The sequence below is a fragment of the Macrobrachium nipponense genome, chromosome 41 (genome assembly GCF_015104395.2).
Source record: "Macrobrachium nipponense isolate FS-2020 chromosome 41, ASM1510439v2, whole genome shotgun sequence".
NCBI lineage: Eukaryota > Metazoa > Arthropoda > Malacostraca > Decapoda > Palaemonidae > Macrobrachium > Macrobrachium nipponense.
The window spans coordinates 9,033,057-9,049,290 of record NC_061102.1 but is presented as its reverse complement, the minus strand read 5'-3'; the positions used below and the strand labels follow the sequence as shown (position 1 = coordinate 9,049,290).

Genomic DNA, 16,234 nt, shown 5'->3' with positions numbered 1-16,234 from the left:
ACACTAAATAAGTAAACTATGCTTCATATACACACCTCATTTGCACAGATTCAGAGCCATCTTCTCACAGATATATGCATATTCTATCAGGTCAATAAAGCGAAATTCCTTTACAGTTACATACTAAATGAATCTCCATCCACTGTTTTGTTCGCAGTGAAGAAATATTCACCTGCGAGAATTTTTCCATCTATAGATAGATAGACTGTCCAGGCATCAAACACAAGAAACTTGTTGACATGAAACACAATAAATTAACGCAATTTTTAACCACTGTTTAAGAGACAAGGACTTAAAGAGTACTATAGGCCATAAAATGCAATTCATATTTAGGACAAAGTTCTTTCTACCAATAATACATGTACAGATTCAAAAGAAGAGAGAGAGAGAGAGAGAGAGAGAGAGGAGAGAGAGAGAGAGAGAGAGAGAGAAAGCTGCTGGTCTTGTATATAACTGGTATTTTACATAACTAACAGAAATTTTATGTGTATAAACAGTAAAAATATGACTACCTATGCATAATAAGAACAGTAACAACAATGAAAACTGTTATAATGCCTATAACTCTGAACTGAGCTTTGCAATAGCTGACAAAGGAAACAAGGACACATGTCACTCTAAAGTATAACCAAATATAGATCCAAATTAAATTCTACACCTAATACGGAAACCAGACAAACAAATACAGTATACTACCTAACTACCAAACTCATTTTGTTACACCAAATCTTGTGATGTTCTGGTGCACAGTAGCATTCGCCGAATATGAAAATCAACAACCACTGTGGCCAGAAAACTAGGAATGGAAGGAAACTGGATTGAAATGATGCTGTATACAGAAAATACATTACTGAACATCTTAACAAGAATGAACTGAACAGAAAAGTAACTGAACAAAAATGTAGTCAAGTAAAATAGTATAGCAGTAACTGGAATCACCTAGTGATTACTTTCTGCATAACAAAAAAAATAATTTAAATTCAACATAAGCAATGAATATAGCTCAAAATGAAAACTGAAGGCCAAAACATTTCTAAGAAATACTAAGACTGGAGGGTTGGAGGGTAAGAACACTTAGTTGCATTAAATTACAGCAGATAACCAGGAGTTGTATAACTAAGACTCCATTGTAACATTTCTGAAGGCCATTCTAGCACACACAACTAAGAAAAATGCTGAACTCAATTTGTAATAACATTAAATGCTGCTATCAAACTGCCCAAAAGTTACAAAAAACAGATTCTGATATGAATTTTTACCTTTTAAACTTACCTCTACAATAACTAATAAACCTTAACCAGTTACGTGAGAATTTAATACTAACAGGATGATACCAAAAACACATTATTTGAAGCTATCACTATACAATGGAAAATAGCCAGGACAATTTACAGTTTTTTAATATTCATCCGAACAGATATCAATGTCACACTTTGAATCCTTTTATATTTCATCAAAAGGAAAGAAGGGGAGGGCTGAAAATAATGGGTTTTCTTCATCTTCAACTCAACAAGGCACATTTTTCTGAGACCACATACAGAACAAAAGCATCCCCTCAATTCCTAACGCCCAAAATCCACTTGTTAATTTTTATTCAGACCCTAAGGGCTTCCCAATGTTGGACTCTTCGGGGAACTTACCTGTTCCTTTAACAGTTTCTGCTTCTGTTTCTCCTGTTCTCTCTCCTGCGAAAAAATACAGAAAAATAGCTCGTTAAACTTGATTTTGACAAGCTAGTGTGGGTGGCAAACCCCTCTGAAGTGAAAAACTTCACTGCATATAAATTTTTCCTAATAAATTACCCGAATTATAAAAAAATTGTTCTATAGCAAAATGCCATGCACTGATGCTAATTAAGATGATAGTTGAAGGCTTATCACACTTAAAGTTTGTATCAAATAAAACATCATCTTACATAGCCTGATGCTTCATAGTGTGTTGACTTCATACCACATTCTATGAAGGAAGAGTATCTCAGAGGAGCCTCTATTTTGTATAGTGCAAAAGCTATGGGGCAAAGTTGTATTCAAAATCTATGGAATTTGGAATGTTATATAATGTTTTTGGCTTAGCGCTCACCTTAAATACAGGCACTTGGGCACTTACTGGCATCACATCTAAGTTATTGATGCCGAGAATAAAAAGATTTTCTTTTGTGAACTCAGTGATCTATATCTGTAGCAAGATTAAATGAAATATCTTTAACCATAAGAACCTGGAATCACACGGTGAGCATTAACAAGATACTGGTCGAACAAAATGTGCGACAGACACTCAAAATGAATATTGTAGTCCCCTTATTTTGTCAGTAGGAACTTACAGAAGGAAGTTTTGTAGGCACTAACCACAATCTTTTGCTGAAGTCCCCATTCCCATAATCTAATAGGGACAGATGGTGAGAAGCTGCTGGAATGCAGGATGGAAACCTTACCTAGTAGTTCTCTCTCTCTATCTAGCAGATCTGAATCTCCCTTAAAGAAATGTAGTATGGAGTCAACACACTTCCAGCTAGAGCATGTGAATTTGTAATTACTGATATTAATAGTTGATTACGATATAGAAGTTCACTCAAGATTTTCATACAACATTAAAAACATAAAAACTTTCGTTAACAATACAATTATTCTGATGCATCACTTACCTGTGCTTTTCTTAACTGTTCATATAATCTTTGTCTGTTCTCTTCTTCTCTCTGTTTTCTTAACTCCTGAAAAATGAGATATCACTGATTTTAGAGACAGAAATTAGAAAAATTCTGTGAATTAATATTTGAACCCGACCTGTAAAAAACAATCACTGTATATAACTTATAAAAACATTACTTCATACCTGCATAAAGAATGGTATTTACCAAAATGAAAATCTACTAAATCACTTTTACCTCGAGTTCAAAAATTTAAAATAATTATGTATATCTATTGCCAAGTGCAAACACTTCAATAACTGGAATTTCTACTACTTTTAAATTTATTGTTTTAACAAAATTCCAAGTATATACAAACCTCTCTCTCTTTTCTTAGTTCTTCTTGTTTTTTTATCCTTTCCTGTTCTCTTTGTATTCTGAAAAATATACATAATACACATAAATAACGGACAAGAAAATGAATATCTAATTCATGAAAAATCTTACCAGAGCATACTGAATTATTAAAAACACATTCCAATTAAAACTGGCTGCTCTGATAAATTTTAAACATACTATAAGATGATATTGCAATAACCATCATCACAAAGTCATTCTGAATTAGATCAAGATCTATGCTTTGGTAATCCTTCAAAATATCTAAACATAGTACAAGCAGCCCTCGGTTAGCGGCAGGGGTTCTGTTCCTGGCCACTGACGCAAAGTGATTTTCAACGCTAAGAGATTTTAAAGCCTACGGCTGCCAGACACCTTTTTTCGAAATTCTAGACCTGTTAACAGCGCCTAGACCAGTCAAATGGCGCCGTAATCACGCAATGGTGCGATAAGTAAAATTATATTTAAGCAGTATAGTACTATAGAATTTACTGTACAGTAGTACTGTACGGTACATTATAGTTTTATAAATACTGTAAAGTGAAAAAAGCCTAGCTTTAATCCTTTGGATGTCTAGAGTATGCAAAGATATAATAAGGTTTTATACAGTGTACAGGTAGCTGAAGTGTTCAAGTAAGTTATGATAATTCGTCTTACGATAATCCGATTTTATGAGAGACCAAATTACAATAGCCTAACTTTACCCCATCTTCTAGTTACTTAAGTTCAAAAACAGCAATAGGAATGATGAAAGTATGGTTTTAAAGTAATACTCGTTGCATAAACGTTTTAGAGCCATAAACAACCGAACGAGAAAAAACTTTTTTTTTCCTAAGTACAACCAAATTGGATAACATCCATTTGGCTTGGATTTCAATCATCGTACTATAGTACACTATTACCGTAGTTGTTATAAATGATGTTATGTCTAATAGAACTGAGATATCCTAATGTAATAACTTTATTCGCTACAGATCAAAGATCAATATAGATCAAAGATCAATAGGGAAATATACTGTTAAATTTAAACTTAGTTATAACTGAAGCTGAGAAAACTGTTCAAGCTGCTAACGTCTATTATAGTGCATCGGCAACCAGGATAAAACTCCAGTAAACGTATACCATCAAACACAACCAAAGACAAAATTGAGATAAAATCTTTTTAATCAAAACTACTGTGCTTGAAAGAACACATTTTACTGTTGGTTTCACACTGATATAAGATAAATAACGTAAAGTTTGTATTACAATGATATAAAGGAAAATTGTGAACGGAATCCATAATTTTTTACGCAATAAACATGCTGCCAACGAAATCTGTTGACGAAAAAAAAAATTAGTTCATGATCACAACGAGACATATTCAATTCATATTTCCACCTAAAAACATGTTGTATAAGGAAAAATAACCTTATCTCATATAAGTCAAGTATCTAGATATTTGTTTGTGCTAACTAGAAGCAAGAAAATTAGCTCAGAATTGCATTAAATATGGCGAAACAAACTCGTATTCGCCATCAGCAGATTTCAAACCAAAATATTGGCCGCTCCGTGGAATACTGGCTTATGAATTGCCATAGTATTTTATAATACAATAATCTGAGAATACATATAATATTATTGGATACAGTGAGGTAATGTATAACTTCTTAAAGGATTTATGGAAAAGATGCATATTTACTTTTTCTTCTGTGCTTATCTTAATTTTCGTCACTATGCCATCTAAGTAGCAGCGGCATCTCGAGCTCGCACGGTCGTACCTCAGTTTTTTGCTCGAGTTACAAAGCCAAAAATCAACAGAGTTGCACAGTTATATTTTTATTTCTATCCCATAGAAAACAAACAAATTGCAGTGTTGCAAAATTGAATGTATATGAGAGTTTTGTCTTTTAAAATAAATTTATGTAAGAATTGTAGATATAATTTGTTATAAAAACATGATTCAATTATATAAATTAAATTTTATTATTTGGGCGCGACTGAACAACCTATTGTCTTCATCACGTGAAGGGCTGTTACAAAGACTTCAAATGGACAGCGTACTGTCACTGTATCATATTTATGTACAAAAATAAAATAAATCCCCTATAATACATTTTTCATACACATTTTAAACATAAATGCATGAAAACTTGTAACAAAAACCTGAAGTTTCATTAACAAAATGAGTTATAATTAGCTCCCAAATTAAAAAAATAACACCATGCATTTTTCGGAACAGTGGCGGACAAGAACGAACATGAAAAATCATCCACTGACAATGTGGAGGGTAGTTACAAAAGCTGCCTTAATTTGTACCATATTTATGTACAAAAAGAAAAATACCCTATAAGTAATATATTTTCATAAACATTTTAAACATAAAAGCATGAACATTTATAAAATCGACACATCGATCACTAAATTTGCTCTTTTTTTAACTCGATATTTTTGGAAGAGCGGCAGGCGGTGGCTCACAAGAATGAACATAAAAAAACATTTGATAATGTAAATGGCAGTTTCAAAAGCTGCCTTTGTATCATATTTCTGTGCAGGAATAAAAAATACCCTATACATAATACATTTTCATACACATTTTAAACATAAAAGCATGAACATTTATAATATCGACACATCAACTGCTAAATTTGCATTTTTCTTGACTCAATATTTTCGGAAGAGCGGCAGGCGGCGGCTTACAAGAATGAACATGAAAAAACATCATATATTTGATAATGTGAAGGGCAGTTTCAAAAGCTGCCTTAGTGTCATGTTTCTGCGCAGAAATAAAAAGACCCTATATGTAATATATTTTCATACACATTTTAAACATAAAAGCAAGAACATTTATAAAATCAAAACATCGATTGCTAAACTTGCACTTTTTTTAACTCTATATTTTTGGAAGGGTGGCAGGCGGTGGCTCACAAGAAAGAACATGAAAAAACATCCTCTTTGGTAACGTGAAGGGCAGTTTCAAAAGCTGCCTTTTTATCATACTTCTGTGCAGAAATAAAAATACCCTATATGTAATACATTTTCATACACATTTTAAACATAAAAGCATGAACATTTATAAATCGACTCATCCATAGCTAAATTTGCACTTATGTAACTCGATATTTTCAGCATAGAAAAGCGTCTATGTAATAACTCTCCACAAAATTTTTTAATATTTGCATAACCTTTATGGTCTGAACGGCATTTCTACAAATGTATGAACTCGTTAGACATAACGGCGCTGGCGGCACTGTTAACTGAAAATTGTGCCGTAAAAATATCTTAAAATGCTTTATTTTTTTAATGAACATTTTTTATGACAGCCATAAAACCGATTTGCCACTAAATGATTGCGCCGTTAACCACGGGCCCCCTGTATAGGCATAAATATGTATACTTCACATACTATCTTTAGAGATCTAGGTTTAGTAAAGATCCAGATGCATTGCTTTGAAATTCTTTATTCTTATATAGAAACAAAGATACCATATCTGCCAGAATATAGGATGTGACTCAATTTTGGCAATGACGGCAGAAAGCACAAAATCCCCACTCCTACACAAAATAATAGCAGTAACTGGGAGGTCAACCAAGAGAACGAAAAAGAGGATACTCAAATAAAACATCGAGTTGTGGCTTTGCAACTACGTAATCATAATAGCAACATGAAAGTCACCTGTTATCACACAAATATAGACATCTCTTGATCCAGAAAACCAGAACAAAACTTTACAAAACAATTTTACAAATATTCCTAACCTTAATTTCTGCTGCTCTTCAATCTGATTTAAAAAATCCTTTCTTGCCTTTTCAGCCTCTTCTTCAGCTTCCAACCTACGAAGAATTGCTTCGGCTTCTATTTCGAGAGCGTCTCGACTTTCCCTGTCAGGCAGGCGAAAGCTGTGCTCGTTAGTATAACCAACACTGAAATACAGTTGAAAATTAACCACAAAACAAATAATAGTAAAATAAAATTTAAACACTTGTATATATATCTGTTTTGTAGTCCACTGTGGCAACCATCAATTGGCTTTCAGGTGTCATAATTTGAAAATCCTTATAAAAAATAAGACACACAAGCCAACGGGTTACCATTACAACTCGCAAATACGTAATAGGCGAAGATAAATCCACAGTCTTATAGGCTCCATATCTTACTCATGTCTTCGTTGAGGTTTGTAGCCTTTCTGCTCACGAACTTCTTGTATCTTGTCTCTGACCTCACTCTCTGCGTACTTTTTCTGTGTGGTGGCATCTACATACTCTCCGATCGCAATCTTGCTAGAAAAACTGAAGTTGTCCCTGGAAACTTCAGTAATGCCATTCTTCTCTAAGTACTGAAATTAAATTTCGAAAATATTTTGACTGTCAATCATTAAGAAAAGGCCAAAGGGTGGGAAGGTACTTCCGTACATACATACATCAATGTGATAAAAATTTAGAGGCTGCTTACAGTATGGAAACAGTGATGATGTTAGTGTTAATTAAAACAACTTTAAAATTACTATACTCGAGTATGCCACTGCATTATGATCGAGCACCAAAAGTCAGTCATCTTTCAAACCTCTATCATTTCTTAAAGGAAATAATTAAGAAGCAATTATACCAATATCACCTGTAAGAGGGAGAAACATGGGAAGGATAGAGATGTGGGCGCTTAAAATTCCTAAAACCTCTATAACTGCAAGGTACTTATTATAAGGACTTAACAACCACGTATGCACCACTATATAAAGACAATTGAAGGAATAACAGAACTATAACTGGCACAGAATAAAGTATTAACACTTACCCTAATGATATCTGGGTATTGTCTGAAAGGCTTGCCACAGGGTGCATAATAAATAACCTCTCCTCGAACCCCTGACTGAGTAATAGTTCGCATTGTAGTCTCTCTCCTCCAACCGTACATTAAAGGAACACGAAGTGACACTTCGTCAGTGATCATTTTCCGTTTTTTTGTGGGTGGAGCTGCAAAAACAAGAACAAAAATTGATCATATAAATGAAAAAAGGCTGAATGGTGTTTTTCATAAAATAAAACTCACTTGGCATATTACGTTTATTACAACCTTCCTCCCTCAAACCAAAGTACAATCCTCCTATGGTCCAAAGTCCATCATTTTTAAAGGTAACAAACAGTTTAAGTTCAAGTTATTACCCTTAAAAATGTACAAGAGCCTTATCAACGAGGCTAACCTACAAAAACAATGAAAAGGGATATCGAAACAAAGTGTTTACTTACAATCACTATAAATAGAAGGGGAGTCTGGTGTGTCCCGCTTCAGCCACGGGGATGGAATGTGGTTTAACGTCTCATCATCAATCGAAGAGAGGGACGTTGACTCATCATCAGAATCGGAATCACTTAATTCAGATGAATCCATACCTGCAGTTGCTGCTTTTATAGTCGTAATAAGACGCCCATCCACACTACTTGATGTTATCATGTGACGTTTTTTAACTGGCTTTTCTCCACCATTTTCATGGGCTTGACTAACTGCCAGAATGTCGACCTAGGAAAATGGAAATATAGCATACAGCCGAATGCACAAAGAACCTATATAAAAAAAGTGACTGCTAAACAATCCCTCCAAACATATAGGTCAGCTGATTTGCAATTTACAAATAAAAACTGCATTTAGAGTTCTTTTTGTTTATAACGCTACAGAGCTTTTAAGAGATCCCTTGTAAATTTTATCCAATCTATCAAGAAAATAAGGTTAATAATAACATTTGTCTAAGACTACTTACTGAATTTTCTATTTTGCTAAAATCCTTCCCCTTATCCGAATCTTCTCCTGACGAGGTTGTAGGATGGATTGTGACACTAGGTTTATTGAGTACTGATGTCATGGTTGTTTCTGGTGCTATGGATGTTATACTAACAGATGACGACAAGGACAAAACTGGAGGAATAGATATTGGAAGAGAAACAGAAACTGATGGAGTTACTGTAGAAGTAGATGAAACACTAGATGAAAGAGCAGATGAGAGCGTTGAGAATGTGGTGGAAGTCGTTGCAGGTGGTGAAGGAGCTGGAGTGGAAGGTGAAGACGATGATATTGTTAAGGAAGTTGTGGTGCAGGTTGTAGATGTTGTAGAGACTATGACAGAAGGAGGTGAAGTGGTTGATAGTGTCGTAACTACACTTGAAGATTCAGTGGTGGTAGTAGTCGTGGAGGTGACAGCTGAAATCGAAACAGAGGGAATGGGAGGGGTAGTCACTGAGGGAGGCGGTACAGTTGGAGACCCTATAGATGCTGTTAGAGAGGGAGGAAGGGCTTGAGTCAAACCAGGAGGAAGCGTGGGTGGTAAAGACTGCGTTATTGAGGAAGGTGACGGTGACGAGGAGGAATTCAAGGTTGGAGACGTAGAAGTAAGTGACAGTGGGTCCCCTGTGCGCATGGAAGACACATGCAGAGGGGGAGAGGTAGTAACTGGTGTTCCAGCAATGGAGGTAGTAGGAGGCAGAGGTAGGCTTGATGGCTTGATTCCAGCAGCTCGACATTGTTCTAATAAAGATGCTACGGTGTTCTTTTTCGGCTTGGAGACACCACGTCCAAGGTGTCTTGACCTCTCCTGGGCATCCTCCATCTGATAAATAGATTGCTTGTAAGCCTCTTCTTTCTGAAGGATAGAGGCATTTCTTAATTATGTTAACACTTGCCTACAAACTACAGTTATAAAATGATGAAAACACTTATTTTCTCCATCATCCACACAATATTAAAAAACATTTTACGCCCTGAAAAGTTCTACAGAAGATATACTGATGAACAAACATCTCTTGTTTTCCTTACAATGTACTGTACCCTTCAGCAACATTCTAACATGCACAAAAGTGCACAGAACTATAGTGTAACCTTAATAACCAATCATAAACTTGTTCCAGTCATTAGAAATATCATATGAACACATCTGTTGGTTACAATAAATACCTCTCCAAGAGTGGGGCAAAACTCATGAATAAATTGCATAATAGAACACCAATCCCTTCCACAATTCACTACCATGTTTCTCAACACAAGAAGCTAGAACTTATAACTTTGGAAAGTTGAATGGCACTTAGCACAGCAATAAATTAACTTGCCATTTCTACAACTTCAACATGTGCACTATTCTCTACATTTTCTTCCAGTAGCACTGAATTGAGACCATGATAAGCATAATTCCTTTCGGTTTTGCAATTTTTAATACATTAAATAATTAATGAAAATGATGAGCATTACTTTGCTAATAAGTAGTAAGGATATGACTACTTTGTTTAGTTAAATGACACGCTGTATACGATGCACATTTTCAAAAATTTGCCACAATATTTCCTAGCATCTTACATGCAAAACCAAACCCTTATGTAGACTGACTACCACTGGCTACTAGAATGTAGACTGACTACCACTGTCTACTAGATTTCTACTTGGTACAACTACCCAATAATACTTATAAAGATGTATAGATACAATTATGTCATTTACATGGTGAAAATGATGACTAACAATGTTTACAAATATGCAAAAATACCAGTGAAGAGATACAAGAAAGCATAAATCTTTTGTTCTCATTCAGATACTCATAGCATGTATTCTTACACACAAAATTTAACGTGCAACATGCATACAAAAGGTAATGCTAAAATATGGTTTATCTAAGCAACCTATACTTTCCATATTTAATACAATTGTGTTAAGTATTGTATATCTTGAAAAAGAGTCTCATTTCTAATGCAAATAATTTACACTGCACTGAAATAAAGCCAAATATGGCGCTTTATTCAAGAACTCAATACTCAAGATCTGCAGGTCAAAAATAAGCTGAATCACAGAGCTTTTAAAGTAACACAACTAAGCTTTTTATTTCTCTTTTCAAGGAAAACTGCAAATGAATAAGTAACCCTGTCTTGACACCATCAAATTTGATCTGAAGTACCAAACCTTGAAACAACATACAAATAAAAATTTGTAAGAGTTTAAGACATGAGTACCAAGATCTAAGACTCAAAATAGAGAGAAAAGTTACACGTGTTATCTAGAACAATACTACAGTTCCTTACCCTTTTCTTCTTCTCTTCTCTTTTCCCGTCAGCTGCAAGAAGTTGTCGCTGCAGTGCTTCTTGCATCTGTAACAAACGTGCAAAGACTGTGTCATTCAAGGCAACGGTCATAGATTCTTCTTTGCACGTTACTTATATGTACTTCTTTCATATATGCAGCAGATGCAACTATACTACCTATTATTGCAATGATGTGTTCTGACATACACAATTTCTGCATATCACAAGCCTTTGAACCGAAAAAAAAAAATCCTTTACTTACAGAGGCTAACACATCCCTTGGCTCTCCGTGCTGGCCGTACAAACTCTGCAACACTTCTAGACTAGGGGTTAAACCAGAACCAAGGCTTCCAGCGAGACCTGGAGGATAATCTACTAAGGGGGGTACCGGAAGTCGTGATTCTTTATGGTCTCTTTTATCCGAGTTTTTCAAACCTGAAATAAATTGGTGTAAGTAGTGAGAATGATGCTGCAACTACAAGATTTGGCTGGTTTTGCCAAAAACTGAAAACGCCCAAATACCAAAACCTCACGTCTTATACCTTTCCTATGCAAGCCTAATAATCAGAATTGTTTTGAAACCTACTGAAGACTTAAATATAAATTCCTACTACATATATACGTATATGTAATCATTCTACTTTTAAATTTTTAGCAAAATTTTCCCTATACATGCCAAGATTTCTTTACATATGAATATCCAGACAGGTGAGAATAATATAGTGCTATCTTTATAACAAATGTAATTGTCATTTAAGTAAGTCAAACTCGACATGATTTCTATTCTGATGTTCTGTATTTTAGTCAAATAAATTTCACCAAAGAAAATAATGAAAAACTACAGATATTTTTTACTTACAAAAGACATTTCATTTCCCAAGAATAATTTCAAATGAACACCTTTAATAACAGTTAATTAAAGTTTAAAGACCCATAAAAACTAATCACTTACTAAGACCATCTTGTCTTTATCAACAACAATTATCTTGTGCTAAAACAAAACCACATAAAAATTCTTTCCAAAAGTGAACAGAACTTACTTCTTTGAGATGGTGTCGACTTCATAGAAAGGTTCAATGGAGCATCATCTGTACCAGTAGAGTTGTTAGACCCACACGGCTCTATAGAGACACTCGCACTCTCCTCCCGCCAACCTCCGCTCGTTGGTATGCCGTTGGACAACCGAGAATTCCCAGATCCCACCGTTGATATCGATACCTTTGGCTCAGACTTGTCGCGGTGAGGCGGTGCGTTTCCATGCGACTGCGACGTCCCCTTTGCAGCCGGCGATATAGGAATAATCTCTAACTCCTTATTTCTGATGGCCTTGGAGATGGACACACTCCCATTACTGGCCAGTTTCTCAGCGACCCGCTGCACACAAGGAGTTTGTGTGCGACGGTCAGGGATGTGTGCACAATGGAGTGAACATTCCGGCGTGCACACAACAGTGCAGGCAGACAGGAAGGCAGGAAGGTGACAGGTGTGGAAAGAGAGAGAAAAAAACCAAACTAATACATAAAACATAATACACACAGAATAAATGCATGCCATTCCAGAGTTCCAATCAGATCTGAAGATCTGCAAAAGGGGAACAGAAATCACTAGAACTGCTACCTACAGAGCTTATTTGAGAGATGTAAATGACATGCAATAATACATTCCTATACAGTAACTACATCTCAGTACTCCAATTTTTAATGAAAAAACATATATATATCAAGAAAAACTATATGCAAAAGAGAATGAAAAGCTTTCCTTTAGAATTCTGCATTGTCTGTCTAACTAAAGTCTACTTTAACCAGCTAACAATAAATGCACTAATTATAATGCATGCAATATAACAATTCTAAAGAATGCAGAACTCTACAGTGAAGCATTAAATAATAAAAAAAACACAGAAATTGCTAATCATTTTCATATCCCATTGAAACGAACTTTATAATTACCATGCCTAATATATGGACAAATGCTGGCAAAACTAAGGGATCACTGCTTGCTCAAAGTACTCAAATGGCTGTTAACTATGGATAAAATGTTCTCCATGTAAAGCAAGTCTCCCCAACTTGCCTGTTCAAAATGATTCTTTATGAGGTTTGTATCTATATCATAAATCTATTTCAAATTCTATTTTTCACCCACAAAAATACAAACCCTTATTTTTACTTAAGCAGATAGATAGATACTTGAAAACCAACAAATTAACTCCAGTTACAACTGGACACCTATATGCAAAGAAAAAGGGAGAAAATAACGAAAAGTAAAATATAGACTAGAGCCAATGGGATGTAGCAAAAAAGCCTCAGTGCTGCCTACAGTGTATCAAGGTAGGCTCATTTACAAGATAATAAAAGTGAGAATTTGAAAAGTTGAAGAAGCTCTCCCATTATTAACCATTACAACAACTGTTTAAGCAGTATTCGCCACTTTGCTTGCCTGATCTGAACTCACAATTAGGCATAAAGTAAAAATAAGCATTTCTATTTCAGATGGACACATTTCCCACTATATCAAATTCCCCACTTCATAGTCTATGGACTGCAGCTGGTAGGTTAAAAAAAATAAAATAAAAAATAAAAAAGTGTTGGTAACAGTCTCATATTGATAAGATAACTTTATGTGGCTATGATTGTTATTACAAAACCCAAGGATGACAATTCAGACATCCAGTGAAAATGTGCATTTAACACAGCAACCACTAAAATAAAACTAAGCTGTAAACACAAAACCATTCAGTTTGAGAGCTTGTATAAATAAATAAACCACCCAAAATACCTATTTCTTCCATTATTACAAAAATAATTCAGTTTCTTTTAAGACATTATCAAAACATTGTTTTACAAAATACAGTGCCTATAAATTCATAAAGCACAACCGTCTTATAATCGGTGTTGTGATCACCGGTGTTTTTTCCAGAGAAAAAACAATAAATAAACCTTAATGGAACTGAATGTTTCTGACAGTGTTACAAAATCAAAATATCCTTGTACCACAATACAAATAATACAGTATTACTAAAACATATGTAAGATATTTTAATTCTAATTATCATCTGTTAATTCTTCCTGACGCCTATCATCCTGAGCCATGACTTACCAAACCTGTTTCATTTAGAGGGTATAGAGATTACAGACAGCCTTTATAGTTGGGCTTATTATACACTGATGAAAGTTTAACACACACAAAAAAAAAACTGGCAAGTTTCAGAACATCCCATGTAATGTAAAAGATCATGTACATCATTTACTAGAGTCAAAATTTAAAGAGAACTATTGATGCTATTTAAAATACCCTCATCGAAACCATTCTAAAAATAAAAGTAGAAGTATAAACCACCTAATATAACTGACTCAAACAAGTAGTAGCTCTTATAAGAGAACTATCGTGGAAATGACTCAAAATAAAATCTTAAAAACCATGGAAATTGTTGTAAATTTATCTGGTATTACTGACATAAATAACACTAATATATTTATCTTAAAAGGAAACTTTTTAGTAATTTTTCATGGTGCAAAAAGAATTTGCTAATCACTACTTATTCTTCGAAAAATCTATTCATTATAAGTAATGAAATTTCAGTTCTCTAATGAAATCAATGCTCATTCTGACTATAATTTTGTAGCTACATTTTCAAAGAAACCAAAATCAAGTAGTACAACCATTTGTATTAAGAATACCAGCAAAATTAGAATTCTATATGAAAAATTCCCACAAAGCAACAACCAAAAATTTTCTCTAAGCTCGTTAATAGTACGCCAGAGCAGATGAGCTCTGGTCTACACGCCAAGCCAAAAAATCCTCCAAGAATTAATCTTAGGTCTTTCAGTGAGGGTGAAATTAAGATTGGGCTATGTTTCGAGGAAGAAGTATGTGGATGATTCCATCAAAATGGCATAGAAAGAACCAATAGCAGAATGTAAGACCCAGTAAAATTCAGCAACCAGATTGAAGGAATAAGTGGAGCAACATATAAGGAAACCTGGAATACCAGAGTGATACATATAACTGCTAGAACATTTGTTGTAGTTGATACAAAGTTCTGAGCCTCACCATGGATGAAGTTGCAATAGCAATGAGAAGAGAGGTGAACCACAATTACAAATAGTTACGAATGGTCACTTTTGGCAAAAATAGGGCAAGAAATGAAAAGCAACTTTTTAATAAGTAAGACAGGGTTCTCACTCAGGGTAGCAGAGATAATACTCATGCCTTGACCACCATTTGGCTCTGTGTCAGCTGTTAATCAGTACTGCTTCCAGCCTTCAATGTAATACTAAGCTTATCACTTGACAGCTAAAGACCTTTGCCACATTATTCCCCAAACATAATCTATTTTCACTTGCCAGCTCTCAAGTAGTCACTACAAGTAAGCTGACACTTTCTGATATAAGTAAATCCACTTGACAGAAAATGAAAATGAGACCCGATCTATCCCACCAAATAAAATCTAAACTTTGTCAACAAACAGACATGCACTTCTAAACAATACAAGTTGTACAGAGACTTGTTTCTACAAGACATTTGTATAGTTGAATCAAGTATATACATGGCAGAATTTCAGTTCCTAATCAAAACTGAAGCACTTTACCATGTATGGAGAAAATATAAAGTATAAAAATGTCTGAAAAATCAAGAGACCCTCGACTCCAGACATTTATGTGCCCATAGACTATGAAACACTGAAAACCTTAATGTCATCATACCAATAAAGAGTACAGTGATATACAAATCCAAACAAGTCTATCAAAAAAGAAAATTTAAAAGAATTCTTATGTTCCATAGATACAGACCTCTTACTTTTACTTATGCTTACATGCCCAGTTAATGACACACAGTGGTGAATAGCTGCTTCAGTTAATTCAATGAGGGTCAACGACAAGAAAGGTCACAACAATGGCAAATCTGCTAACTAAATATAACAATGAAAATAGGAGGGCACCAAGTAACTCTTGAACTTTTCAAGCGTCATTTCATCCAAGCAGTTGGTAATTTTACTGGTAGTATTTGTAAAGGCAGATCTATTCCAACTGTTTGATACTGACATATTTGTGCCTTGTGTAACTCTTCCTTATTGACAGTCCTACTGTAATTGCATGTAGCTCCACAAAATTCTAAAACCAAAATAATCTGCCTAACTTTTGGGTTGAAGGCCCTTCTCCTTTCTTTCAAAACGTGTGTGATTTT

General features: G+C 34.7%; 1 protein-coding gene across 11 annotated transcripts in view; it reads right to left on the bottom strand.

The window, feature by feature from the left end:
- The window catches only part of LOC135212488 (bromodomain adjacent to zinc finger domain protein 2B-like), a 99,017-nt gene that overhangs the window by 69,367 nt on the left and 13,416 nt on the right, over positions 1-16,234 (bottom strand). For 6 of the 11 annotated variants that reach the window (XM_064245965.1, XM_064245971.1, XM_064245967.1 and 3 more), the window contains 12 exons: positions 12,091-12,424; positions 11,313-11,485; positions 11,051-11,116; positions 8,752-9,627; positions 8,243-8,513; positions 7,791-7,969; positions 7,157-7,335; positions 6,758-6,922; positions 3,003-3,060; positions 2,642-2,707; positions 2,346-2,471; positions 1,641-1,685 (listed from right to left, as the gene is read on the bottom strand). In XM_064245965.1, the coding sequence (XP_064102035.1) occupies positions 1,641-1,685; positions 2,346-2,471; positions 2,642-2,707; positions 3,003-3,060; positions 6,758-6,922; positions 7,157-7,335; positions 7,791-7,969; positions 8,243-8,513; positions 8,752-9,627; positions 11,051-11,116; positions 11,313-11,485; positions 12,091-12,424 (2,538 nt within the window). The remainder of the gene's footprint in view (positions 1-1,640; positions 1,686-2,345; positions 2,472-2,641; positions 2,708-3,002; positions 3,061-6,757; positions 6,923-7,156; positions 7,336-7,790; positions 7,970-8,242; positions 8,514-8,751; positions 9,628-11,050; positions 11,117-11,312; positions 11,486-12,090; positions 12,425-16,234) is intronic. The other 5 variants (XM_064245974.1, XM_064245975.1, XM_064245977.1 and 2 more) reach the window with 3 other exon arrangements.